This window comes from Cyprinodon tularosa, unplaced genomic scaffold (assembly GCF_016077235.1).
Source record: "Cyprinodon tularosa strain WSP-4 unplaced genomic scaffold, ASM1607723v1 ctg632, whole genome shotgun sequence".
Classification (NCBI taxonomy): Eukaryota; Metazoa; Chordata; class Actinopteri; order Cyprinodontiformes; family Cyprinodontidae; genus Cyprinodon; species Cyprinodon tularosa.
Genome location: NW_024039377.1, coordinates 516,621 through 539,687, shown reverse-complemented (window position 1 = coordinate 539,687; position 23,067 = coordinate 516,621). Strand labels below are relative to the sequence as shown.

The following is a 23,067-nucleotide window of genomic DNA, read 5'->3' as shown; positions in this document are numbered from 1 at the left end:
AATTAAATGCTGCAATATACAGCTACAGTTCTTTAGAAAGGCAATTATTCCTTTAAAAATATTCCATAATTATATTCTGTTTTTTGTCAAACTTTGAAACTCTTTATCTAAAAGTAAATATATTAAACAAAGTATACCTGTGTGGAAGAAAATATCAGATTTCTATTATCTCTTTTGATTATGGATAAATAGTTTCCAAATCATGTGTTAATGTGTTTTTTTTTTAATCATTGTCCAGCTACGTAACATAATTGCATTTGAGCTTAAGGCCACAAATTCTTCAAAACAATCTTTAGACAGGCATAAGTTTATGCTATAACCTGAGAATGCAAGCAACTGACATAAAGCCAGGTTTTATTAATAACAACAACTACCTGCTATATAATTGGAAAATAGGGTTATTGTTTTGTCAGCCAACTCATAAATATTTTGCTAATTTTTTTTTTCTCTCAGTTATACCAGCAAAGTTGTCGGACATGGTCTGGATGCCCAGAAGCAAAACCCAGAGGTCAAAGTTCATGGCATGGATCATACATTGGCTGAGATCAAGAAAAGCCTGGAGCACTTCAACCAGGTAATAACATTTCGTTTAGGCACTTGAAAATCTTCTGTTTTTTTTCTACACAAATATAACCTTGTATGTCTCATTAAGCAATTGAGGAATGATTAAATGTCTGTTCTGAAAAAAAACTTATGGAAAAAAAAAAGAATACATAAATATATACCTGCTAAAGGCTAGTGAATTTCAGTTGTAGTACTGTAGGTAGCACAGCCAATCCTACAAGCCATTTTGGCGGGTTGGATTTTATTTACTTATAGTTGTAGTTTTCTTAAATGACATCCAAAATAATAAGAAAATAAATGTGAATCTGCAGCCTTCATCTATTAGAACCACCTGCTCACAGTGTTTGCTCATTGGTTCGTTCGTGATAAGTGTCAGTTCAGAAAGAAGATTCCTCTAGAGAATAAAGCCCAATTTATGCTTCTGATGCATAGCCTCTGCAACCGTCAAATCTGTCTCTGTGCATGACCACACCCCCCCTGCAGAGGTTCTGCACCCGTCGTCGCTCACCTCAAAAAAATCCTGGCTATGTGTCGGACGGTAGCAAACCCTTGCAGACCTCGAGCAGAAGTGCGCAGACAAACAGCAGCTATGATTGGTCCTTTGTATGGCTTTCCAGCTGTCTGTGTGGTCGTCCTTCTTGATTCGGTGCCTGGGCGCGCTCATTTTTAAAAACCGAGGAACAACTACAATGGACAACTGCGACAAAAGGTTAATCTGTCTTTTTGTCAACTCCATTAACAGAACCTGTTCCTCTTCGATGTCTAGCAACTCTAGATCCATCTTGTGACTGTGATAACCTGCAGACGCGCCATTGTTGTTTTGGAAGATAAACACTCCCCAAGTTCTCACGAGTTCCCCCTTGGTTCCCCCTTGCGCTTTGGCGGGAAACTGCTGTGTGTCCCTAGAAATTCCAGACCAATGGTGCAGAAGCATACCAGCAAAACTGGTACGCGACCAGACCCAAGAGACATTTGATGTGTGCGGCTCCAGAAGTATAATGATGGTAAAGATGGTAAAGCTATTACTGCATATTTAAAACTGCATTTTTGTTTATTTATTAAAAAAAAAACAATTACTAGTGAAAAATCTGGTGTCTTTTTCTGTCTTGTTGAAGACTTTGGTGAGGACACATGAAGCACAGATTGCTCAGATTTTAAGTCTTCTTCAGCAAAGAGTGAGGGAGCGAGCCCCTCCCTTCCTCAAAGCACTGAGAGGAAGCCAAACGCAGCTCTGCAGCCAATGCCTTTAGGCAGAGAAAGATGGAGTTCTCCTCTGTATTTCTTATTAAAAATTTGTTTCACATGCATAAAGCTTCCTTAACCCCACTCAAAAAATAAAAGTAAAATGTAAAAATAATATTTAGCTGTTGCATTAATAGGTCCCCCTTCATTTAATTCATGCACATCTTCATCCTCTGTTTGCATCTGCTGTTTTTAAGCCAAATTTTATATCATGAGATGGATAGATAGTTTTATATAGTTTTTGTTCAGGTTAAATATATTGAACGTTTAAAATTACTTTACAGAGTTAATCTTTAGTTTTAACCATATTGAAAGTGTGTTGAATCATTTTCTGTCTTTTCTCTCTCCCTCTGCTGTATCAAAGTATACCTGAACATGCACTTTACCAGTTAAGTTTCTACTTGTAAATTAATCCTCTACTTCCCTCATCACTTTTAAAATGCAATAAGAAAAAACATATTTTATTAGTTTGTAAAATGCATGTCTTTATAAAAAAGACACAAAATCTTATCAGAGCTGAATACTGATAATGATTGTGCACACACACACTCACACTTAAGGACAATTTAGAGATGCTTATTAACCCACCAGTGATGTTTTTGGAGAAAGCCGGAATACCCAGAGGGAACCCATGCATGCAGATGGAGAACTTACAAACTCAATTCTTGGAACAGAACCCAGAACCTTCTTGCTGCTTAAGGCAACAGTGCTACAAACCGTGCAGCCTCCAGCTTTTATTATATGAAATCTATTTTCCTATCAACAAAATTGTAAAACCCAGATTTTCAGTCTTAAATATTTTCTGTTCTTCCTTAAACATTTAGGACAGGGAAAATAAAGAAAGAAAGAAAGAAAGAAAGAAAGAAAGAAAGAAAGAAAGAAAGAAAGAAAGAAAGAAAGAAAGAAAGAAAGAAAGAAAGAAAGAAAGAAAGAAAGAAAGAAAGAAAGAAAGAAAGAAAGAAAGAAAGAAAGAAAGAAAGAAAGAAAGAAAGAAAGATTTTTTTGATTTTTAACACCACATTTATTTTTCAATAACAATACATTTTAACCTAGCTCAATACATCTTTCACACAAATATTGAACTGAAAACTAGCTCCTCATCAACCACAGAACACACAACATTATTAAAACACCACAACAACACAAAATCAATTAAGTTATTCATCATTGAAAAAAACATAAATTCTGCTTTTACTCTACTTTTTACCAACAAAATAAATATCTTATCCACTCTTTCCCCCTGACCACCATTGACTTTATTTTTCCTATCAACATAGATGGATAATTTTGCTTGTCCAATGAGAAAATTTAACAAATTCCACTTGCTCGACTCCTTTTTAGTGTAACCAGCACCAAAAATAAAAGCTATGTCAGACCAATAAACACCACATTTTTTAAAAACATTCTCTAATAACATAAACAATGGTGAGAGTCTCTTACACTCGAGAAACATGTGAAAAACGGTTTCTATCTCTTCACAAAAAGGACATAACTCACTCATATCTTTCCTGAATTTAACTACAAAACTGTTTACACCTATAGCACCGTGCAAAATCCTCCACTGAAGGTCCCCCACCCTCTTACTCAAGGGGGCCTTATAAAAAACTCTCCAGATTGGTTTCCGACTATCTCCGACTTTAAACTTGGCTCTCCAAACCGTATCAGTTCTTCCACTTAAATGTTTCTTTTTCAACCCTTGAACAACTAATTTATACAAACATTTTCCATTCAACATACAGAAATTAAAGTCTCTTTGAGTGATCAAAAGAGGACCCGTTAAATCCGAGAAATCAATGTTCAGTCCCATTTCTGGAAACGGATCTGTAGAATTAGGGAAGTCTTCTCCATTACTCAAGTCCTCCAGAAACTGTTTTTCACCCAGCGTCAGCTTTCCAAGCCACTGGTCCAAAATAGTTCTCATAACTCGGATCGACTTTAAACCAAGCAGATGAGCCGTCGCTTCTGTGTTTTTAAGTCCTGGTCCAGCCGTCTTCACAACGTGTCCAAATTTTAAAACTTTATTCTGAAGCAGTCTTCTTGACACTCCAAATCCATCCTCTAGCGCCAAACGAGCTTCGAAAATTAAAGGTTCCTCTAGAAGCCAAAACAAGGATGCAGTTGGTTCAAGTCTTTTCCATTCGAAAAGTGTCCAAGCTCTAAACAAACTTTTATAAAACACCGGCATTTCATACAGAAATAATGACTTACAATTTAACAAAAACAGAGAAGCATCTAAACCAAAGCTTCCAATTCTCCTCAGAATAATACTTGTTATTGGCTTCCACAAAACATCCTCCTCCCTTCCCATTAGATATTTTTGAATAAACTGCAACCTGAACGCAGCAGTTCTGCTTTCCAGGTGAACTAAACCTTGTCCACCCTCCTCCTTAGGTAAGAAAAGCACGGCTTGGGGCACCCAATGTTTATCATCCCAAAAAAACGTAATCATACAAGACTGAATTTTGTTCAGCAATCCAGCAGGCGGTTCTAAACAAGCTAACTTGTGCCACAATAAAGAAGCAATTAAATTATTTAAAATTAGCACTCTTCCTCTATAAGAAATCTGCCGTAGCAGCCATCTCCATTTTGATAACCTTTCTTCCACTTTTTCCATCACTCCCTCCCAGTTATTTTTTCTGTATCTTCATCCCCCAAATGTACCCCAAGGTACTTTAAACCCCCTCTTCTCCATTTTAAACCACCTGGAAGTCGAGGAAGCCCACTAAGCCAGCTTCCTATTGCTAGAGCCTCACTTTTCGCCCAGTTGACACGAGCAGAGGACAACTTACAAAATGACTCAACAATTCTACTTAAATTATTCACTTCTTCTTGATTTTTAACCATGATAATGACATCATCAGCATACGCTGATAAAGTAAAAGACACATTACAACTAGGAAACACCAGCCCCTCAAAGTTTAACCTAATTTTTCTTAACAGTGGTTCAATAGACAAAGCATATAACATTCCAGACAAGGAACAACCTTGTCGAATACCTCTTGTAACTTCAAAAGGCTTACATAAGCAACCATTAATTTTCAGTACACTCTCAATGTTTTCGTATAAAACCATAATCTTGGCAATAAAACCGAAGTCGAGACCGAACCTTTCCAGCACTTTCCATAGGTATCGATGCTCGACTCTGTCAAAAGCCTTTTCCTGGTCTAAAGAAACTAAACCAGCATTATATCCCAAAAAACTGGAGACGTCCAAAATATCCCTAACAAGGGAAATATTATCAAACATTGATCTGCCAGGGACACAGTAAGTTTGTGTTTGATGAACCACCTGATCCATCACCTTCTTCAGTCTGTTTGCCAGCACCTTTGACAACAATTTATAGTCCGTACACAACAGAGAAACAGGTCGCCAGTTTTTAATCTCCTGAAGATCACCTTTCTTTGGTAGCAGTGTAAGAACTGCTCTCCTGCAGCTCTGAGGTAAAGAACCTACAGCAAAACTCTCTTCAAAGACCTCCAAAAGATCGATACAGAGGACAGACCAGAACGCTCTGTAGAATTCACTGGGAAGTCCATCGATGCCTGGTGCTTTCCCTCCGTCCATACTTCGCAGGGCAGCATGAATCTCCTCCAGCGTCATGGGTTCTCCCAACTCCTTAGCAACATCTTCAGAGACCCTTGGGAGATCACTGCAAAAGTCATTGAAATTATCGTCGTCTTCAACGTATTCAGAGCTGTATAGATCCGCATAGAACTCTGCAGCTCTCTTCCTGATGTCACCATCAGTAGTCAGAAGAACATCCTCAGATGATTTCAGTCCATGCATAAACTTACACTGTCCTTGCTTTTTTTCCAAAGAGAAGAAAAACTTTGTCGGTGCGTCCATTAAAGTGACTTTCTGAAATCTGCATCGAACCATTGCTCCTTGGGTTCTTGAGCCTAGCAAATCAGCCAAAGCGGCCTTTTTCAAATTGAGGTTCTCCAAATCACCTCGATTTCCTGTGGAGTGTGCAGAAACCTGCAACTCCACTATCTCAATCTCCAGATCTCTAATAGATTTGGTTAAATTCGATGAAACATTGACCGTGTACTGTTGACACAATTCTTTAATTTCAATTTTCCCCCGATCCCACCACTGTCTTAAAGACGCAAAGTCATCTTTTCTAGTTTTATGCATTTTCCAAAAAGAGACAAACACATCTCTAAAATGTGCATCTAACAACAAAGCAGTGTTAAAATGCCAATACGCTGATTTATGTTTAATATTGGCAATAAAAGCATTGCAGGAAACCAACGCATGGTCTGAAAAACTTACAGGATGGATACTACAGTTTTGAAAAATTCAAAAATTATGTCTAAAACTATATATCCTGTCTAACCTAGCTGCAGAAAAAGAAGCATCTGTGTTTCTAGCCCATGTATACTGTATTTCATGACCATGCATTTCTCTCCAAATATCAACCAATGAAAATAAATCAACCAAGTGCTTTAAAAACATTGTTGAGGCTGGATGAGGCTCAAGATGATTCCTGTCCAACTGATCATTCTCTGTACAGTTAAAATCCCCACCCAAAAAAAGAAAATCATCGGTATCACACTTAGACAATACATCTTCAATTTCATGTAACAAATTAATTCTCCCCACTCTTGTATTGGGGGCATAAACATTTACAAAAACAATATTAAAACACTCGTATTTTGCTTTCACCACCATTAATCTACCCTTGACTACTTCCTCAAAATGATAAGACACTGGAAGAAAATTCTTCGAAAACAAAATTGCAACTCCCCCACTGGCTTGGTTTAAATGGCTCAAAATAATTTCTCCTCCCCACTCCCTCCTCCAATCTATTTCATTTAAAGAGTCACTATGTGTTTCTTGTACCATTAACACATTTATATGTTTTAAATTCATTAACTCAAAAACACTAATTCTCTTCTTGACATCTCTGGCTCCATTTAAATTTAATGTGGAAACTCTGAAATGACTCATTTCTGCCAAAGATGAAAGAAAAAACACTAAAAAATAACACAGACATCTAAACCTCAGATTCATCATTGTTGTTGAATTCTTGATTGATTTTTCCAATCAATTTTTTTAACCGGTAGACTTCTTTATCATTATATCCTCCTTTTCCCTTGTTCTTCAACTGAGATCCCACATACATGAAGAAAAGTTTCTTGTCAGGAAAAAAGTCCTCTACTTTTACATTCTTCATATTCTTAGTTACTTTTAAAAACTTTTTAACATCTAATACACCATAACCTTTCTTTCGTTGAGCTGGTGTTAGGGATCTGCTAGATGAGGCTAAACTGTCTTCTGTCCAGCCTTCATCTTCACCGTCCCCCTCCTCTTCCTCATCCAAATTACTTTCTGATTCCAGCATTTTTTCTGAACATTCCAATTCTGTATCCCTGTCATCATTTTCAATTTGAGAAACAATAGAGCCTTCAGAAAATTTCCTTTTTTTGACAAGTTCCCCACCATCTTCCTCCATGGTCTGACTAGAACCCTCAATCTCAGTGTCTGTTTTCTCAAGAGGAGACTTTAGCAAACTCTGGCTCTGTCCCTCCTCACTGCTGTTTTCTTGCTTTTCTTGTGAATCATTTACCGTTCGACTTTCCAAGGCCTGTTCTCCATCCTCTAACACATATATCTCCTGCACTTCCCCTTCGCTGCGGACATTTATCTCAGATATTTGCCCTTCTGTTTTTTTGGCCTCCGCATTCCTCAAATCTGAATCTTCAGTTTGATTCGTCAAATGTTCGCCTACTTTATTCTGATTTTGAGAATCATCAGGAGAAGATTTTTTTCCCGGACACGCTCGAACTAAGTGACCAATTTCACCACAACCGAAACACACCAAAGTACCAGAGTTTACGTAAATGGCGTAATCAAAACCATCTACCCGCACATTGAGAACAAAATTCAGATCTTCATCCTTTTTATTCAAGATCATAAGAACCTGTCTCCTGTGTGAAACGACGTGTTTTAACTGCGGTGATTTGCAACCCGACGGTAATTTCCTGATCGCGGACACAATTTTCCCATGACGCGACAACTCTCTCACTAACAAATCATCACTAATGAAGGGAGGAATATTCGCAATCGAGACCTTTTTAGCTGGATTACTCAATGGAGAAACAGACAAAAAAACGTCATTGACAACAATGCCTTTTTCGATCACTTTGTTTGCCTTCTCCACGCTGTCAACAAAAATAACCACAGCGCTGTTCATCCGAGCAGCGGATTTAATGCTGCTACAGCCTACAACTTCTCCCACCGCTAGACTACATTCCTCCACTGTCAGAGTGGGACTATTGGGTATGATCTTCAACCCATGTTGTCTCGTTAATTTGGTGAAATTCATTTCCGGCATTTTGAGCCAAAAAGGCCAAAAATGCCGGAACAACCCACAAAAATGTAATCAAATACACTCAGTCTCGCTCCACAACCACAGTACTTAAAGAACAATACCCATACAAAAAGCAAAAGAGGTGAAAAAAGCAAAGTTAGAAGTTCTCAATCTCTCAGTCCACTCACCACACGCTCCTCCACCAACCCCCAGCATGCAGTGCGAAAGAAAGAAAGAAAGAAAGAGATTTGTTTTCTAGACAGAGGCAAAAATCAAGAATAAATTAGAACAATTCTGTGTAAAGAGGAATACCTGGCAAAAATCAGATTTAGCGTGAAAGAAGGAAAAAAAGAGAGATGAGAGAAAAAGAGCAAAAGGTCAGGAATGAGTGACAGATAGGCAGAGATGACACAAATAGCTTCAAAGTGACACTGTTTGTCATGTAGATGGGGTTTAGAGCTGAAAGGGACTAAGAAGAAAAGGCCTGTTTTAGACTTTCCCCAGAGACCGTTTGCAGAGACAAACAGACAAGGATTTTGTTTCCCTAGGCCTGACTACCCTTTTGTTGCCCTGGAAATTATGCCTACAAATAGTATACCAGTCATCACCCACTTTATATCTGTAGGTCTCTCTTTCTTTCTCCCAGTTTTACCGTCTGCAGGTTTTGCCCTGTCTATTCCTGTTTGATTTTTCATGCTTCTAATTCATCAAAGAATCCTTCTCTTCCATTGTATCATTTGTCCACATTTCTCATTTCACTAAAACTCCCTGTAGCTCTTATTTGATCAGATTTTGTCAAAAATATATATACTTTCATTCTCAGTCTTTATCTTATTTTTTTTCCATGTTTTTTTTTCTCATGTTTTTGAATATCTTGAATCCTTCATATCTCAGTCTACTTGTCAACCTGTCTCCCTCCAAAAGCTCAAAATCACTTCTGTTAGACTTCAGCATCCTGTTGTGCAGTGCAGCTGTTAAGTACCTTGTTGTCATGGAAACTATACAGAATTGAGCAGGTGTCCCGTTGACATTTACAGAATTGAAGAGTGCACCTGAATCCAGACCATGTGTCAGAGCTTTGCTGAGTTATATGGCTATGTCAGATGAGAGCGTAGGGTCAGACTTCCCAAGTAGCAAAAATGCAGGTTTTAAACAGAATTACAGTTACATGTTTACAGAGCCATATGACAACATTACCGACATCAGGACGTATAATTTTAAATAAATGAATAAAATCACTTTTATGTTAATTTATGTTAAAATGTTAGACTCTTATCACTAAAACTTATTTGCTTGTTCAACCATTGTGATAGGAATCATATCTGAAAGACAAACACAGCAGGTTTAATAGAGTAATAGAAAACCAATCAACAAAACACCATGAAATTAATGCTTCTGATTTACTGTGACTTATAATCTACTGATTGATTGTAGATTTTTTTGTCTCGTAAGCAGTAGTTGTCTGGATCCTGCAATCCTTATCAATTTTCCTTTACAGTGGAATATGCAGTAAAAATGAAGCTGCTAAACTCTTAATGTTAAAGGCAGGAAAGAGGATTCTGTGGTGGAAGATATGTCCAACAGCTGTTTGTAAATTTTTGAATCATGCATATGCATCTGTGCCCCCTCCTTCGCAAAAGTTCTCTATGCTGGAAACGTCTCCACTGGAAATTTTTTATTTCGCCTAGTGAGGCAGCAAAGTGCAAGAATCCACCTAGTCAGCAGGAAATCTCCATAAGAAGAAGCCAACCTATGACCAACCTTGAGAACACACAATTTGTTGGTGTGTTCTGCTACTGCTGCTGCTACAAATTTAAGAAAATTCAGTACTTACTACAGAATTAAATGTAATTTAACTGTCCAGCAGAAGTTTTGTGACCAAAACATCTGTTTTCAGACCCCTTTCCTTCTTCGGGGCACACCATGTCTGAAAATAATCTACTAAACACACTTAGCCGGTTCTATTCTCTCCCACTTTCTCTCTTCAATTACTTTGAAAAAAGTGTTTCTTTTTCGGTAAGGTTTGTCTGATTTCTTTTCAGCCATTGATTCTCCAGTTTACACAAAAGAGTAAAAAAAATTGCTTTAAAAAAGCCATAGCAGTAAACAAGTGTAGGAGTACTTCTTCGAGCTTCAGCGTATGGCCATCCATCAATTAAATCAGACACTTAATTTTTGAGAAAAATAATCTTTCATACCTTTAAATGAGCAGTTTAACACACATGATATTTTATTCGATGAAGCAAGAGCAATCTTATATTCTATGTTGATAATACTGGCCCCTCATTAAAAGCACTGTTATTCTAGCAAAAATGTAATCTTGGTTGAATAGAGTTATTTTAATTTTAAAGGAGCAATGCCTGAGATTACAGCAAACATGGCGCAAATGCATTTCCAGTGGGAAATGAATGCAGACAAAGTGTCTTTTAAACTTTTGAACAGTTTATTGTTTCATTTAAAACTCTCCTTAGTTATTCAACAGAATTATCTTCCTACTTAAGTGGGTGGAACAATTTTATTGTACACAGTAGAATGCAGAATTTGTATTAGCTGCTAGTTTGCAATTCTGCTTCTACTTATGTATTTGCATCATTGGTCCCACTTGTCTCCTTGCTGGCCCAGTAACAGACTGACATCTACAGAGTGTACCGCACCTCTCATTTGACAGCTGGGATAGAAACTTTAGAAACCGAATGAGAGCAACATGTTTCCACAGGCTTTGTATGTTTTCAAGACCTTTGATATAGAATTATTTTATTTAGTTTTCCAATATACACTTTGTCCCCCCTGCTTATAGTAGCTGCATGAACGACTGTTTCAGTGTTGTGTACATGAACTGTAACTTAAAATTCCTCAGTACAGCATAAAGCTTATAAAAGTATAGCATTGAAATATAAAACCCTATGATGACACATGAAGGAAACAAGATAAGAATTTTCTTTTTGTGCTCTTGAAATGTTAGGTTTTCACAGTCTTGAAATGTGTTGGTAGATTTATTCAGTGTATGGAGGCGTGTATAACGGAGGTTGTTAAAGCACAAAGAATCTAAAAGTAACATCCTAACAGAAACACAACACAAACCTTGTGTGATATAAAAGGGCAACCCGAGTAAGTAGATCTACCCAACTATCTTTGTTTTTCACTATGCCTTCAATTATGACTTAAGTTAAAAATAAAGTTATTTTTTTTAGCAGTTTGCTCATTGCCATAAAATTAGGAGGATTTGTCAGTGTGAAAAACCTTTTAATTTGTAAGGGTATTTTGAAAACAGGCTTTTTTTCCTCTGTTTAAAACCTACTTTCTTCCCAGTCAACTTTTTCAAAATGTGTGCGCGAAAACTGACAGGATCAAGGAGTTGTGGTAACTTAAAGGTTGAAGCATTAAAACTATGTTAAAGACTCTTTAGAAATAAAGAACATGAAAGTAAAAAAAAAAAAAGTTTTGTGATTGATGAGAATTAATATTCCTTTGCTCTGTGGTTTGACCAACAACCCAGTCAAACTCCACAATAGAGGTGCCTTGCCTGGGGTTGAAAAACCACTGATCTGAAGACATTTATTCAACATTCATCTTTGAATGTACATTACTCTGATTCTATTCTAATACTAATTTGCATATTGCATGTGCAAAACTGTAATATATGTTCTGATCTTACTTGCTGTCACTTTATGGATTTCATGTTCTACAAGGTGCTGAGCTTTTAAGAGTTACTGGAGACTGGAGCTGGCAGCATGTGACAGGGAGGGGACAAATTCTTTCCACTTGAAAACGATGATGAATGTAGTCTTCACAGGAGCTCTGCTTCTTTTTTCCTGCTGCTGTGGCAACAATACAGTAACAGGTCTCTCTACACAGGACTCTGTGTTTGCCTGGCAACCAAACTTTCTGAAGCCAGACTGGATTTGACCATAACATTTTTTGCCACTGTAATTAAATTCAAAGATGTGGATTTTTTTTAAATAGATTTTCCTAGACTCATTTTTAAACTAGAGAAGCACTTGGATTGTCGTTTGCAACTTCTGTTCGATTATATTAATCTAGATCAATCATTACTAAATCAATCAGTCTGAACACCTTTGATCGGCTACATTCCCTAGTAGGAATGTTTGGCCTGAGGCTTGGTCCGGTTGGATACTGAGGTGCTTGGACCCTTGTTTTCCAGGTGGAGGGTGGAGAACAGGGTACCTTTTGGGGTCACTCCTTTACATAGGAATTTGGAGAAGAGATCATAACCAGGATGGGTCCTCTCATGCCGGGGATGGGCTATGCCCAATTTTATTGAAAACCTGAGTCAGTGTCATTTATAACATTGCAAGAAATACATATGTAGGGCATCATTGTAGGCACTTTAGGTGGGTCAGCCTTTCTGGCTTTGACTCTAATGCTCATGCCCACCTATGGTTGTTTAAATGCATTTAGACACTTATTGTTTAGGGTTGGAAAATTTAAAAACAAAATTGAAGAATATGAATGGTCTTTATAATCTCTTCCCTCCATTAAGGACATTTCATCACAGCGCTGTGTGTCCCGAGCCCGTAATATCATCAAAGACCCCTCACACCCCCACCATGGACTGTTCTCCCTGCTGCCCTCTGGAAAGAGGTTCCGCAGCATCCGCTGCAGATCCACCAGGTTGTGCAACAGCTTCTTCCCCACTGCCATCAGACTGTTGAACCTTTGATCCACAATCCGAACTCTGCACCTATTGCACATTATCGGGCATCAAATGCTGCTGAACTTTTAACTTTTAGCCCTTTAAATTGTTCATCTCATTGTATTTTTCAATAACGCATTTTTTGCACAAATGCCATTTTGCACTGAACCACTGCAACTTGCACACTGTCTCTTATCCTCTGCACTGTTCACACTTTGACCACTGCTGCACTTTTTGTATTTTTCTATAACTCGTGCCATTGTGAAATATCAATGCAACGTTCATAAGCTGTATGTAACGCAATTTCGTTCTGTATGCACCCTGTGCATACAAAATGACAAATAAAGAAGTCTAAGTCTAAGAAGTCTAAAAGTAGGTCACATTTGTCTTTAAGTGACAATTTAAATGTTAAGCTTAAATGCTCTGTAGAGGCTGTTCTCCTCATGTTCTAATCCAGCATGTGGGCTGATTATTACCATTACAATGGGCATTCATGTTTAGGGACCTCAAATGGTACCTTGTCAGAGCAGCTTTTAGAGAACAAGTTGATCTCAGTTTGATGTCAAAAATACTATAGGTTCCCAGAAACACAAGATCAGCCTGCTGTTTCCCTCAACGTTTTTTTGTTTTTGTTATTCAAGGAGCTGTTGCAACATGCTCTGAAAAAATGCTGATATTTCTCAAACTGTCATTTTTTTAAATGAAATCTGTCACTCACCAAACATAAGTCAAAGCTTATTTAACTGAACATGTGAAAGGTGCAGGGTGTAACAGCCTAACAAAACAGAACATTGTTGTGAATGATTCATAATATTACATAAGGTCACAGCCAATAGGGTGTCACTAACATTTAGTAACACAATAAGCTTGTGCTAGCATGTAGTGTAAGGGTGTGTTGCTCAGCTGCTGCTTAAAACCTGTCCAAAAAAATAACAGTACTTAATACACTTTGGAAAAGCTTGTCAGCTCTATTTAGTTTTATAATAATTTGTTTCATCTGATTTTGAGAACTTTAATTTTCTCTTACCTGTCTTACATTGAAATCATAAAAAGATATTCTTTACTGATAATGTATGATTAAATATACATACCATTTTTTTTTTTTTTTTTTTTATGATAACTTGTCTGGATAAATCAAAATCTCTTCAGCAGTTAAAACAAAACAAGGGTGGGTGGTGACTACGGTTGATTTGATTTTGAGATTTTCCTTTTCAATCTTCTCAAAACAATCTGCAAATTTCTCTCTGAGGGCTGATTGATTTGTTCTATGAAATTTTGTTGTACGTCTTCTGTATGTATAATGGCACATCTTTAACAATAGATCACAAACCAATAGTTAGGTTTGTGATAGTTAGGTCTTGTTGTTAGGTTTGCCGTGTAGATAAAAGAATACAATTAACAAGTCACTGTGTGCTCTAGTATGTGATTGCTTGGGCTTAATCGCAATCACCGCAGTTAAAAGTCTTGTTTGCTGGCTGCATTTGATGTCAAGGAGAATGCACAGTTTAAATGCTAGGTTAAGGAACATTTGCATTATCCTTCCTCTAGAGCAAAATATCCACACTTATTTTTAAGTCCTGAACTTTAACATGATTTAATCAAAGTTTAGCAGAAAAATGGTACAGTTACAGAGCTGTGGCTCATGTTTTCCTGTGTGTCAACAGAATGACAATGAGATTGGAAAACATTGTACTTCAATGTACTATGTGTCTGCCAGGTGGGCAGTTATCTGTCCTCTGTCATCATTTAACACACCTATCTTATCAAAAAACTCAGCCTCAGTTCCCTGCTGCAACTTTTACCTCTGAATAAGAACATGCATTTCCTTTATTAGCCTGGCCCTTGACAAAACTAACTTTATTATTTATTATCAATCTGGGCTATTATATCTACTTAGGTTACTCTGTATCTTCCTATTCTCCTACACCTAACAAATGGAATTGCGTCTTATACTATTACATAGGAATTAAATTTTATATAGGAACAACTATAATTTTTTGAGAAGTTTATAGATCTATTATGCCTAACAAAGTATAAAGTTGTAGAGTTTAAGAATACTTTGAATGAATGATAAAAAATATAAATATAACGAATATCCTACTTTTTTTAAAAAGCGGCCAACAACTTTATTTATTACCAACATTTTAAGTTGTTCATTTAATGTTCTTACCTATGTTGGTATATGTCGAATAATATATTTTTCAGATATTATAGAGGGGCAGAGTTTTTGCTTTTTTGGATGAGTTTTTTTCATCTGTTCATTACCTTCATGGACAGAATTTCTAGGCGCAGCCAAGGTGTTGAGGGGATCCGTTTTGGTGGCCTTAGGATTGCGTCTCTGCTTTTTGCAGATGATGTGGTCCTATTGGCTTCATCAGGTCGTGATCTGCAGCTCTCGCTGGATCGGTTCGCAGCCGAGTGTGAAGCGGCCGGGATGGGGATCGGTGCCTCCAAATCCAAGGCCATGGTCTTGAGCCGGAAAAGGGTAGAGTGCCTTCTCCGGGTCAGGGGGGGTGTCCTGCCCCAAGTGGAGGAGTTTAAGTATCTTGCGATCTTGTTCACGAATGAGGGAAGAAGGGAGCGGGAGGTCGACAGGCGGATTGGTGCAGCGTCTGCCGTGAAGCGGGCGCTGTACCGGTCCGTCGTGGTGAAGAGAGAGCTGAGTCAAAAAGCGAAGCTCTCGATTTACCGGTCGATCTACGTTCCTACCCTCATCTATGGTCATGAACTCTGGGTCATGACCGAAAGAACGAGATCGCGGATACAAGCGGCCGAAATGGGTTTCCTCCGTAGGGTGGCTGGGCTCTCCCTTAGAGATAGGGTGAGAAGCTCGGTCATCCGGGAGGGACTCGGAGTAGAGCCGCTGCTCCTCCACGTCGAGAGGAGCCAGTTGAGGTGGCTTGGGCATCTGTTTAGGATGCCTCCTGGACGCCTCCCTGGTGAGGTGTTCCGGGCATGTCCCACCGGGGGGAGGCCCCGGGGAAGACCCAGGACACGCTGGAGAGACTATGTTTCTCGGCTGGCCTGGGAACGCCTTGGGGTTCCTCCTGAAGAGCTGGAAGAAGTGGCTGGGGAGAAGGAAGTCTGGGCCTCCCTTCTTAAGCTGCTGCCCCCGCGACCCGACCCCGGATAAGCAGAGGAAGATGGATGGATGGATGGATGGATGAGTTTTTTTTTTATCTATTTAATTTTATTCTTTGTAGCAACTAATTTCCTTGCTTCCTAGTTTTTACCACATACCATACATGTACTGCAACATGCCAGCTGTTTTTTGCATTATTTCCCAAACACTCCTTAGGCATGTAAAGTGTACTAAAATGTTTTGTTGTGGAGAATACTCACTGCCAAGTGTGTGAGTCAGTGTCTGGTGTCAGTTGCAAGGACATTTGTCACCAATCTTAATCAATAATTCCTTCTCTATTCCTCCTGTTTACCTCGTGGTATGTTTTACAAGATATAGCTCCCATCTGAATCTCAGTTATTACAGCTGGTCCTACTAATGGTACCAGTGTCTTTGCAGAATGATGTGTAAAAACTGCAGCGTCAACTAAAAGAATGTCTGTGATTCCATGCATTCAATAGTTTGGATTAAGTTTTCTTCTACCTCTTGGGGTGCAACAGATTCCCTATGATGTGACCAACATAAATCTGTATTTTATTCAAATAGAGTGCTTGCATAAATGAAAGTTTTGGTGTTTTTTTTGTTTTGTTTGAGCAAATGCTTCTTTGAAAAGATGGTTGGGAATATATGGAGCACACGATCCTACCACCTCGGGGCTTTGTTGTCATGAAACACCCATGTTGATCTACCCCAGGATATTTTGAGCTTAATCCAACATTTAGAAAACTTGATACACCCAAGCAAAAAAGGCTTTGTTTAATCTATTGAAATGAGCACACATAGAACAATTCTCTCCCATATAACCAAGGATGGTTTTATATATCGTACAAGTTCTCATAATTTTGGAATGTTTTGTGTCTTTTATGCTGTTTATTTGCCCTTTTCAATATATATTTTTTTAAGCTTCCTTTTTTCCCCAGTGGTTCTGGCCTGTTGTTTATCTTCTCATAACTCTCATCACTCTTGAAAATGCATTTCTAGCCCAAAATGTTCTTCTGGTCATGCTGATGCCATATGTTCTTTGTAGGAAACCCAGGAGAAGTTCCCTGAACTTGGTGAAATTGAAATCTGGGAAGAACTGGGTAGCGGGGAAGAACAAGGAAGCACCACAGACTGTGATGATGAAGATGGCTGCCAAAGTTCAGGGGATGGTGAAGAGCATGACTGTAAGCACAAGAGTCTTCTTTTCTTTACATAAACAGATTATATTCAGAGTTTAGCTCAGGACTTCTTGTTTAAGAAACATTCAAAGAGATTTCCAAAACCATAGAGTACTGTTAAACAATCTGAATTCAAGCTGCACCTTTCTCTTATAATCTATTTGATACATCTGGGATTTGGGAGAAGTGAGGAGTAATTATTTATTTTTTTTATTTTGTGTATAAAGTACAAATGTTTCTAAATAGAAATTTTAGGTACAAGCTTCCTTTTAAAACATAAAATAACTTTGTATTTAGAGGTTTTACTGTAAATCCACACTGGGAAGGAAGGCTACAAATGAGTTAGAGGGAGCTCCCATTTAATTTAAAATACTCTAACTTATTCTGTGGGATAGATTTCAGATATAAACAGATATTGTGTACCTACGCTTCTACAAGAGTACTTTTGAAAAAGGTGTGTTGTTACAACAGTGTAAAAGGTATGTTGGTAGAGGTCTGTAACATTATCAATCTAACAAATTAGTCGAAATACCCAATCAGGTGATCTTGAGTCTATCAGCATAATTTCCAGACAAATATAATACTAGAAAAGAATAGCCTGACCAGCTACAGTTTAGAAATCCGATTTATCGATACTTTTTCGAAGTGGCTCTTTCCAGTAATGCTAAAATCTGCTCATCTGGGTTACAGACTAGCTATTGAGGATCTACTATGAGGATTTATGAACTATTTTTAAAAAGCTCATGGTAATATGATATTTTTCTGCAAAAGGTATAAAAGCTATGACTGATAAAACACCATAAAATGTCACTCTATTAAAACTTTTTTAGTCACTGTCAACTCTGTTCTAAGACCCCATTTCTATATTGAATGTTTTCAAATTATCAACTGTATTACAACTCTGACAGGACTGTTTCATGTGTCTAATTCCTTACCCCCCATAGTAATAAGGTGGGTTACTGCACAGTTGCCTATCTGTTTAGTTTTAAGTACTACGATAACTTTGAAAACCCAGTGTAAATGTGTTACTGTGCAATTTTCCTCTTCTATATTTTCTTTTCTTTTTTTCTTTTTTTTACAATGGACTGAAATTATTCAATTCAATTCAGTTTATGTATATAGGGCCAAAAGGCAATTTACAGTTCACCAGATCATACAGTCAAATTGATTCAGTTTTCTATCTATGGAAAACCAGTTAATTGCATTGACTCATTGACTCGAATGCAATCCCTCACACTAAGCATGCTGGTAGGGACAGTTGAGAGGAAAAACTCCCTTTTAACAGGAAGAAACCTCCAGCAGAACCAGGCTCAGTGTGAGCAGCCATCTGCCGAGGCCGACTGGGGTTCAAGGAGACTGAAGCAGAGACACAAAAAGCAGCTATAAAAGGTGGCCCCGTCCAGGAAACACACAGCCAGGCAGACGAGCTCCGAGCCAGCTCCCATGTCAGAGGAGGAAGAGAGCACATCCAGCCCGTCACAGTCAGAGAAACAGGATTACACTGGAAAAACAGGCAGATCTCCAAAATCTATAAACAAAGGTGGCAGCAGCACAGCTGATATTTCTCTCCAGCATGGTGTCACAGCCAAACAGGAAAAGATGAGGGAAAGCTACTATGATAAAAAGCAGAGAGAGCATAACGTTAGAGATTAAATTAACAAATTCTGCAGAGTGGGAGAATATAGATTGAATGAAGCAGAATGATGAAATAGGGGTCCCTATGTTCTCCATAAGTCTAAGCCTATAGCAGCATAACTATAGAGATAGCTCTGGATAACCTGAGCCATTCTAACTATAAGCTTTATCAAAAGGGAAAGTTTTAAGCCTACCCTTAAAAGTAGAAAGGGTGTCTGCCTCACGGACTAAAACTGGTAGTTGGTTCCACAGGAGAGGAGCCTGATAACAAAGAGATCTGCCTCCCATTCTACTTTTAGAAATTCTAGGAACCACTAGTAAACCTGATGATTGGGAGCAAAGTGCTCTATTAGTAAACATAAGATCTCTGATATAAGATGAAGATTAGCCATTTAAGGCTTTATATGTGAGAAGAAGGATTTTAAATTCTATTCTCGATTTAACAGGAATCCAATGAAGAGAAGCCAGGATAGGAGAGATATGATCTCTCTTTTTAATTTTCATCAGAACTCTGGCTGCAGCATTTTGGATCAGCTGAAGGCTTTTCATTACAGTTTGTGGACTTCCTGATGTTAAATAATTACAATAGTCCATGAAGTAACAAATGCTTGGACTAGTTTCTCAGTATCACCCCTGGACAGGATATTACTAATTTTTGCAATATTACGCAGATGAAAGAAGGAAATTCTGAAAACCTCTTTGATATGGGATTTAAATGACAGGTCCTGATCAAAAATAACACCAAGACTTTTTACTTTATTATCTGAAGTCAGTTTAATCCCATCCAAATGAAGTGACTGACTAATCAGCTTATTTTTCAAAGACTATGTTCCAAAGACTATAAATTCTGTTTTGTCTGCATTCAGAAGCAGAAACTGAAGAGTCATCCAGGTTTTTATGTCTACAAGACATGCCTATGTAATGGGTTAGCTTCATCTGAATTTATAGACAGATATGGCTGGGTATCATCAGTATAACAGTGGAAATTAATCCCATGCTGTCTAATAACTCTTCATATTGGGAGCACATACATAGTAAAGAGAATTGGTCCTAGCACTGATCCCTGTGGTACTACACAGGTGACTTTTGAGCATGAGGAAGATTTTTCATTAACGTGAACAAACTGAAATCGATCAGTTTCCTGACACTACTTCCTGTATGATCTTGTCTGAAAGGCCCATTCAGGAGGAGGCTCACAGAAGAGGTTTGTCTCCACCCAGCCTGTCAAAACACATTTTATTTCACACGAGGAGAAAGTCCTTTGGCAGAAAACAGATCAGGAACTGGCAAAACTAAACACAGGGAACCCTAGAGTTAGTTTCGCTAAGACTCTTGAATAATCTGACACCAAAGGCTGGGGTCCTGAGGCTTAAGTAGCAGCAGGAACGGGTGGATGTGATAAGAGCTAATGAGCAAAGGCCCGGAGCAAAGCAGAGGAGAGCAACAAGGCAAAAACCCATCCTAAAGGTGCCAAGATCATAATAGAAGCAGCATTTTCTTATGCATGTGTGATTTAGTTAAGCAGTGGTAGATAAACCATGTGCAGAAACAGTTTAACATACATGTGAGTATGTTTATTTGCTCGTTGGTATTTTGATATAAATGTCATGCCATGCTTGAGTTTTTCTCTAGCTTTTAGCAGCAGGCCACACATCAGGGGTTTTATTTGTTTCGTAGACACAAATCAGGATTTTCACACCTACAGTCTCTTTCAGGCGTCTGAAAGTCCCAAAAATACTCTGCACTGTGGTGCCTTTCTCAGTTGATCAGTCTGGCAAAGGATTTTAACCAATTGACGTATCTGTCAAACAACACCACTGTTTCTGATTTTTCGGCATTGGCTTGGTTATCATTATTTCAAGCTAAAAGTTGGGCTTGCTTTCCTACAGCAGATTAGCTTTTTTATTTTGGCGATAATGGTAGAAATTATGTTCTTTTGGCTTAGTAAAGTTTGAAGACATTTTCTTGAGATTCAGCACTCTAAAAGTCCATGTCATAATGGACTTTTCTCTAACTATACCATCCTTTTTTGTTACAAGAAAAAAAAACCTTGTTAACAGTTCTAATCTACAAAGAAAAGATTGATTTATCACACATAACTCAGAAAGGATTGATTGCTTATTTAAAAAAAATAGGATATCTATTTATGGAATTGCTTAAATATTAATTTTCTACCATACTTAACAGAAATATATATTTTCATATAAAATATTTCTCTCTATAAGAATGAGTAGTATGACTGTCTGCTTTAATCCCTGTTTGATCTTAACTGTGATCTTACTTGTCTTGCCAGGGGACACGCTGTTGTAATGTGTGCCAGCTAAACAAGGTCTGGTCATGTTCAAACCACCATTTTGACAATCATGGTAGAGAGGAAAGATCGGCAAGTCTTTAATGAAACGTATTATCCCTCTTCTCTGAGTCTATGAGTGCCTCTTCTGTGGTACATTTTGTGGCGTGATCAGGGCTTATTAACTGCATTATCCATGGGAAAATTTACAATGCAGCTTTCAAAGGGGCTATTCATTTGTAGATGGCTCATTACACATTAATCTCTAAAACACTTTTCATGGTATTTCAGACCACTATCTCTCTATTAGAAAAAAGAGATTTTTTAAATGTTGATTCATCAAGATTTTTTTTCCTTCCTTTCTCATGGGTAAAACAGTCCTGTCTGAGTTTTTTTTTACAAATCTGTGAAAAAAAAGCAAAAAATGCTCATTGCAGGACATTTCCTAAAGAGATTCCAGGCAATTATCAAAGTTTAAGAAAATTAAATTACAAGGTGTTGCCAATTTGTTGTACATGAATTGGCCAAAAGGTTCACATGTGGAAATTGCCTAAAACAATACCAATTTATTGCATATGTAGTAGAAAAATAATATGCAATCAATTAACTACTAAATAATAATGAATTTGAACATCCAGTTCAACAGTTTTTCCAGGGAGAACAGGGGCCAATTATTTAAAGTGTTCTCAAAGGCGTCAGCCAGATCCAGAAACCTGAGCACTAAACCGTCAGTCCAGCCAGGACTTCGGGCTCAACGAAAGGTGGATGCTTATATCCCCTATGCCAATGTTCTATGTGTCAGGTGTTGAAGACCATATCAGATTTCTTCTGTTTTTTTTTTTGTTGTTGTTTTTTTTTTTTTTACAAGCTGGCATTCTCTTGGGTTAGGCATTTTGCTTTAAGTTATTTGTTGGGGTGGGGGCAATCCTTAGAACTGTCACAGTCTTACAGCATCTTTTCATTTCCAAATCTACTTCTGTGATGCCACCAAGAGGGCAAAGACAAACTTGAAGGAACGTGGCATATTTGAAACACAACATTACATATAAGCTTTCTGCTATTTAATAATGATTATCATTTTTTATTATTATTTAATAATTATTGTCACTTCAACTCCTTATTCACACACAAATGCAGATGCAGTTAGTATGACCACTGCCAGAAGACTAAACAGTAGTGTTTCTGGTACAACAGTGCCTTGCAAAGTATCCATATCCTACTGTACAGTATACTGTCATGCTACTATCACATCTATAACTAAAGTGCATGCACTAGTATGATTTTATCTATTAATCCAAAATAAACAAATAATTTTTTATTGGATCATTGCGAAGTGAATGGGAAATGATATGTTGTTATCTTTTTTCAATAACAAAAACCAGATCAGGGTGGAATTCAATTTAGCTACTTAACTTTCTTCATTCTACCACTCTTGAACAAAACTCCGTGGAGGCAAACACATTTAAAACTCCATACAATAGTAAACAGAGTCACTGCATTGTAAATTTACCTTGGTATACATGAAAAAAAGCTGTTCTGTGAAGGACCTAGAGGTTTGGCTCAATGTATTTTAGGAGGAGTGTTAGAGATAACAAGCTAATTATGGTGAATCTGATGAAATCTCTTAGTCACAACAAGTCAGTGTTGTGCTTTGGAGCAGTAGTGAGAAAAAAATAAAAGGCAGTAAAAAAATCCTGTTTTTCTACTTTAAAGAGACTAAAGTGTGGGGAGGGAGGGGCAACTTCAGTCCTCGATTGCAGCATCCTGCGTTCTTTCCATGTTACCTATTTTTGTGATGTTGACCTATCATCTGGGATTCTGTGTAGACTCTATTTGAGCTTATTTCTCTTCTCCGTGATATATCTAAGTTACTTTAACTGTACAGAAGCACTTTTAAAAATATGTTCTCCTGGTGCACTTTTCTCACAACTTTTTAAGTTTACATGCGTTTTATATCTACGTAGTGGTAAGGGGTAGCCAGCCTAGTGCTAGCTTTCCCAGACTCTCTAAAGCTCCCCCTCCTCTCTCCTGCTGTATGTGTCAGATGTTTAGTTATCCCTCTGCCTCCTTTAGTGATAACAGTAC

General features: G+C 37.8%; 1 protein-coding gene across 1 annotated transcript in view; it reads left to right on the top strand.

The window, feature by feature from the left end:
• Positions 1–453: 453 nt before the first annotated feature.
• The window catches only part of LOC119798661 (glypican-5-like), a gene marked incomplete at its 5' end in the record, with an annotated part of 50,040 nt that continues 27,426 nt past the window's right edge, over positions 454–23,067 (top strand). Inside the window, 2 exons of the mRNA XM_038308218.1 lie at positions 454–574; positions 16,925–17,063. Coding sequence (XP_038164146.1) covers positions 454–574; positions 16,925–17,063 — 260 coding nt within the window. The remainder of the gene's footprint in view (positions 575–16,924; positions 17,064–23,067) is intronic.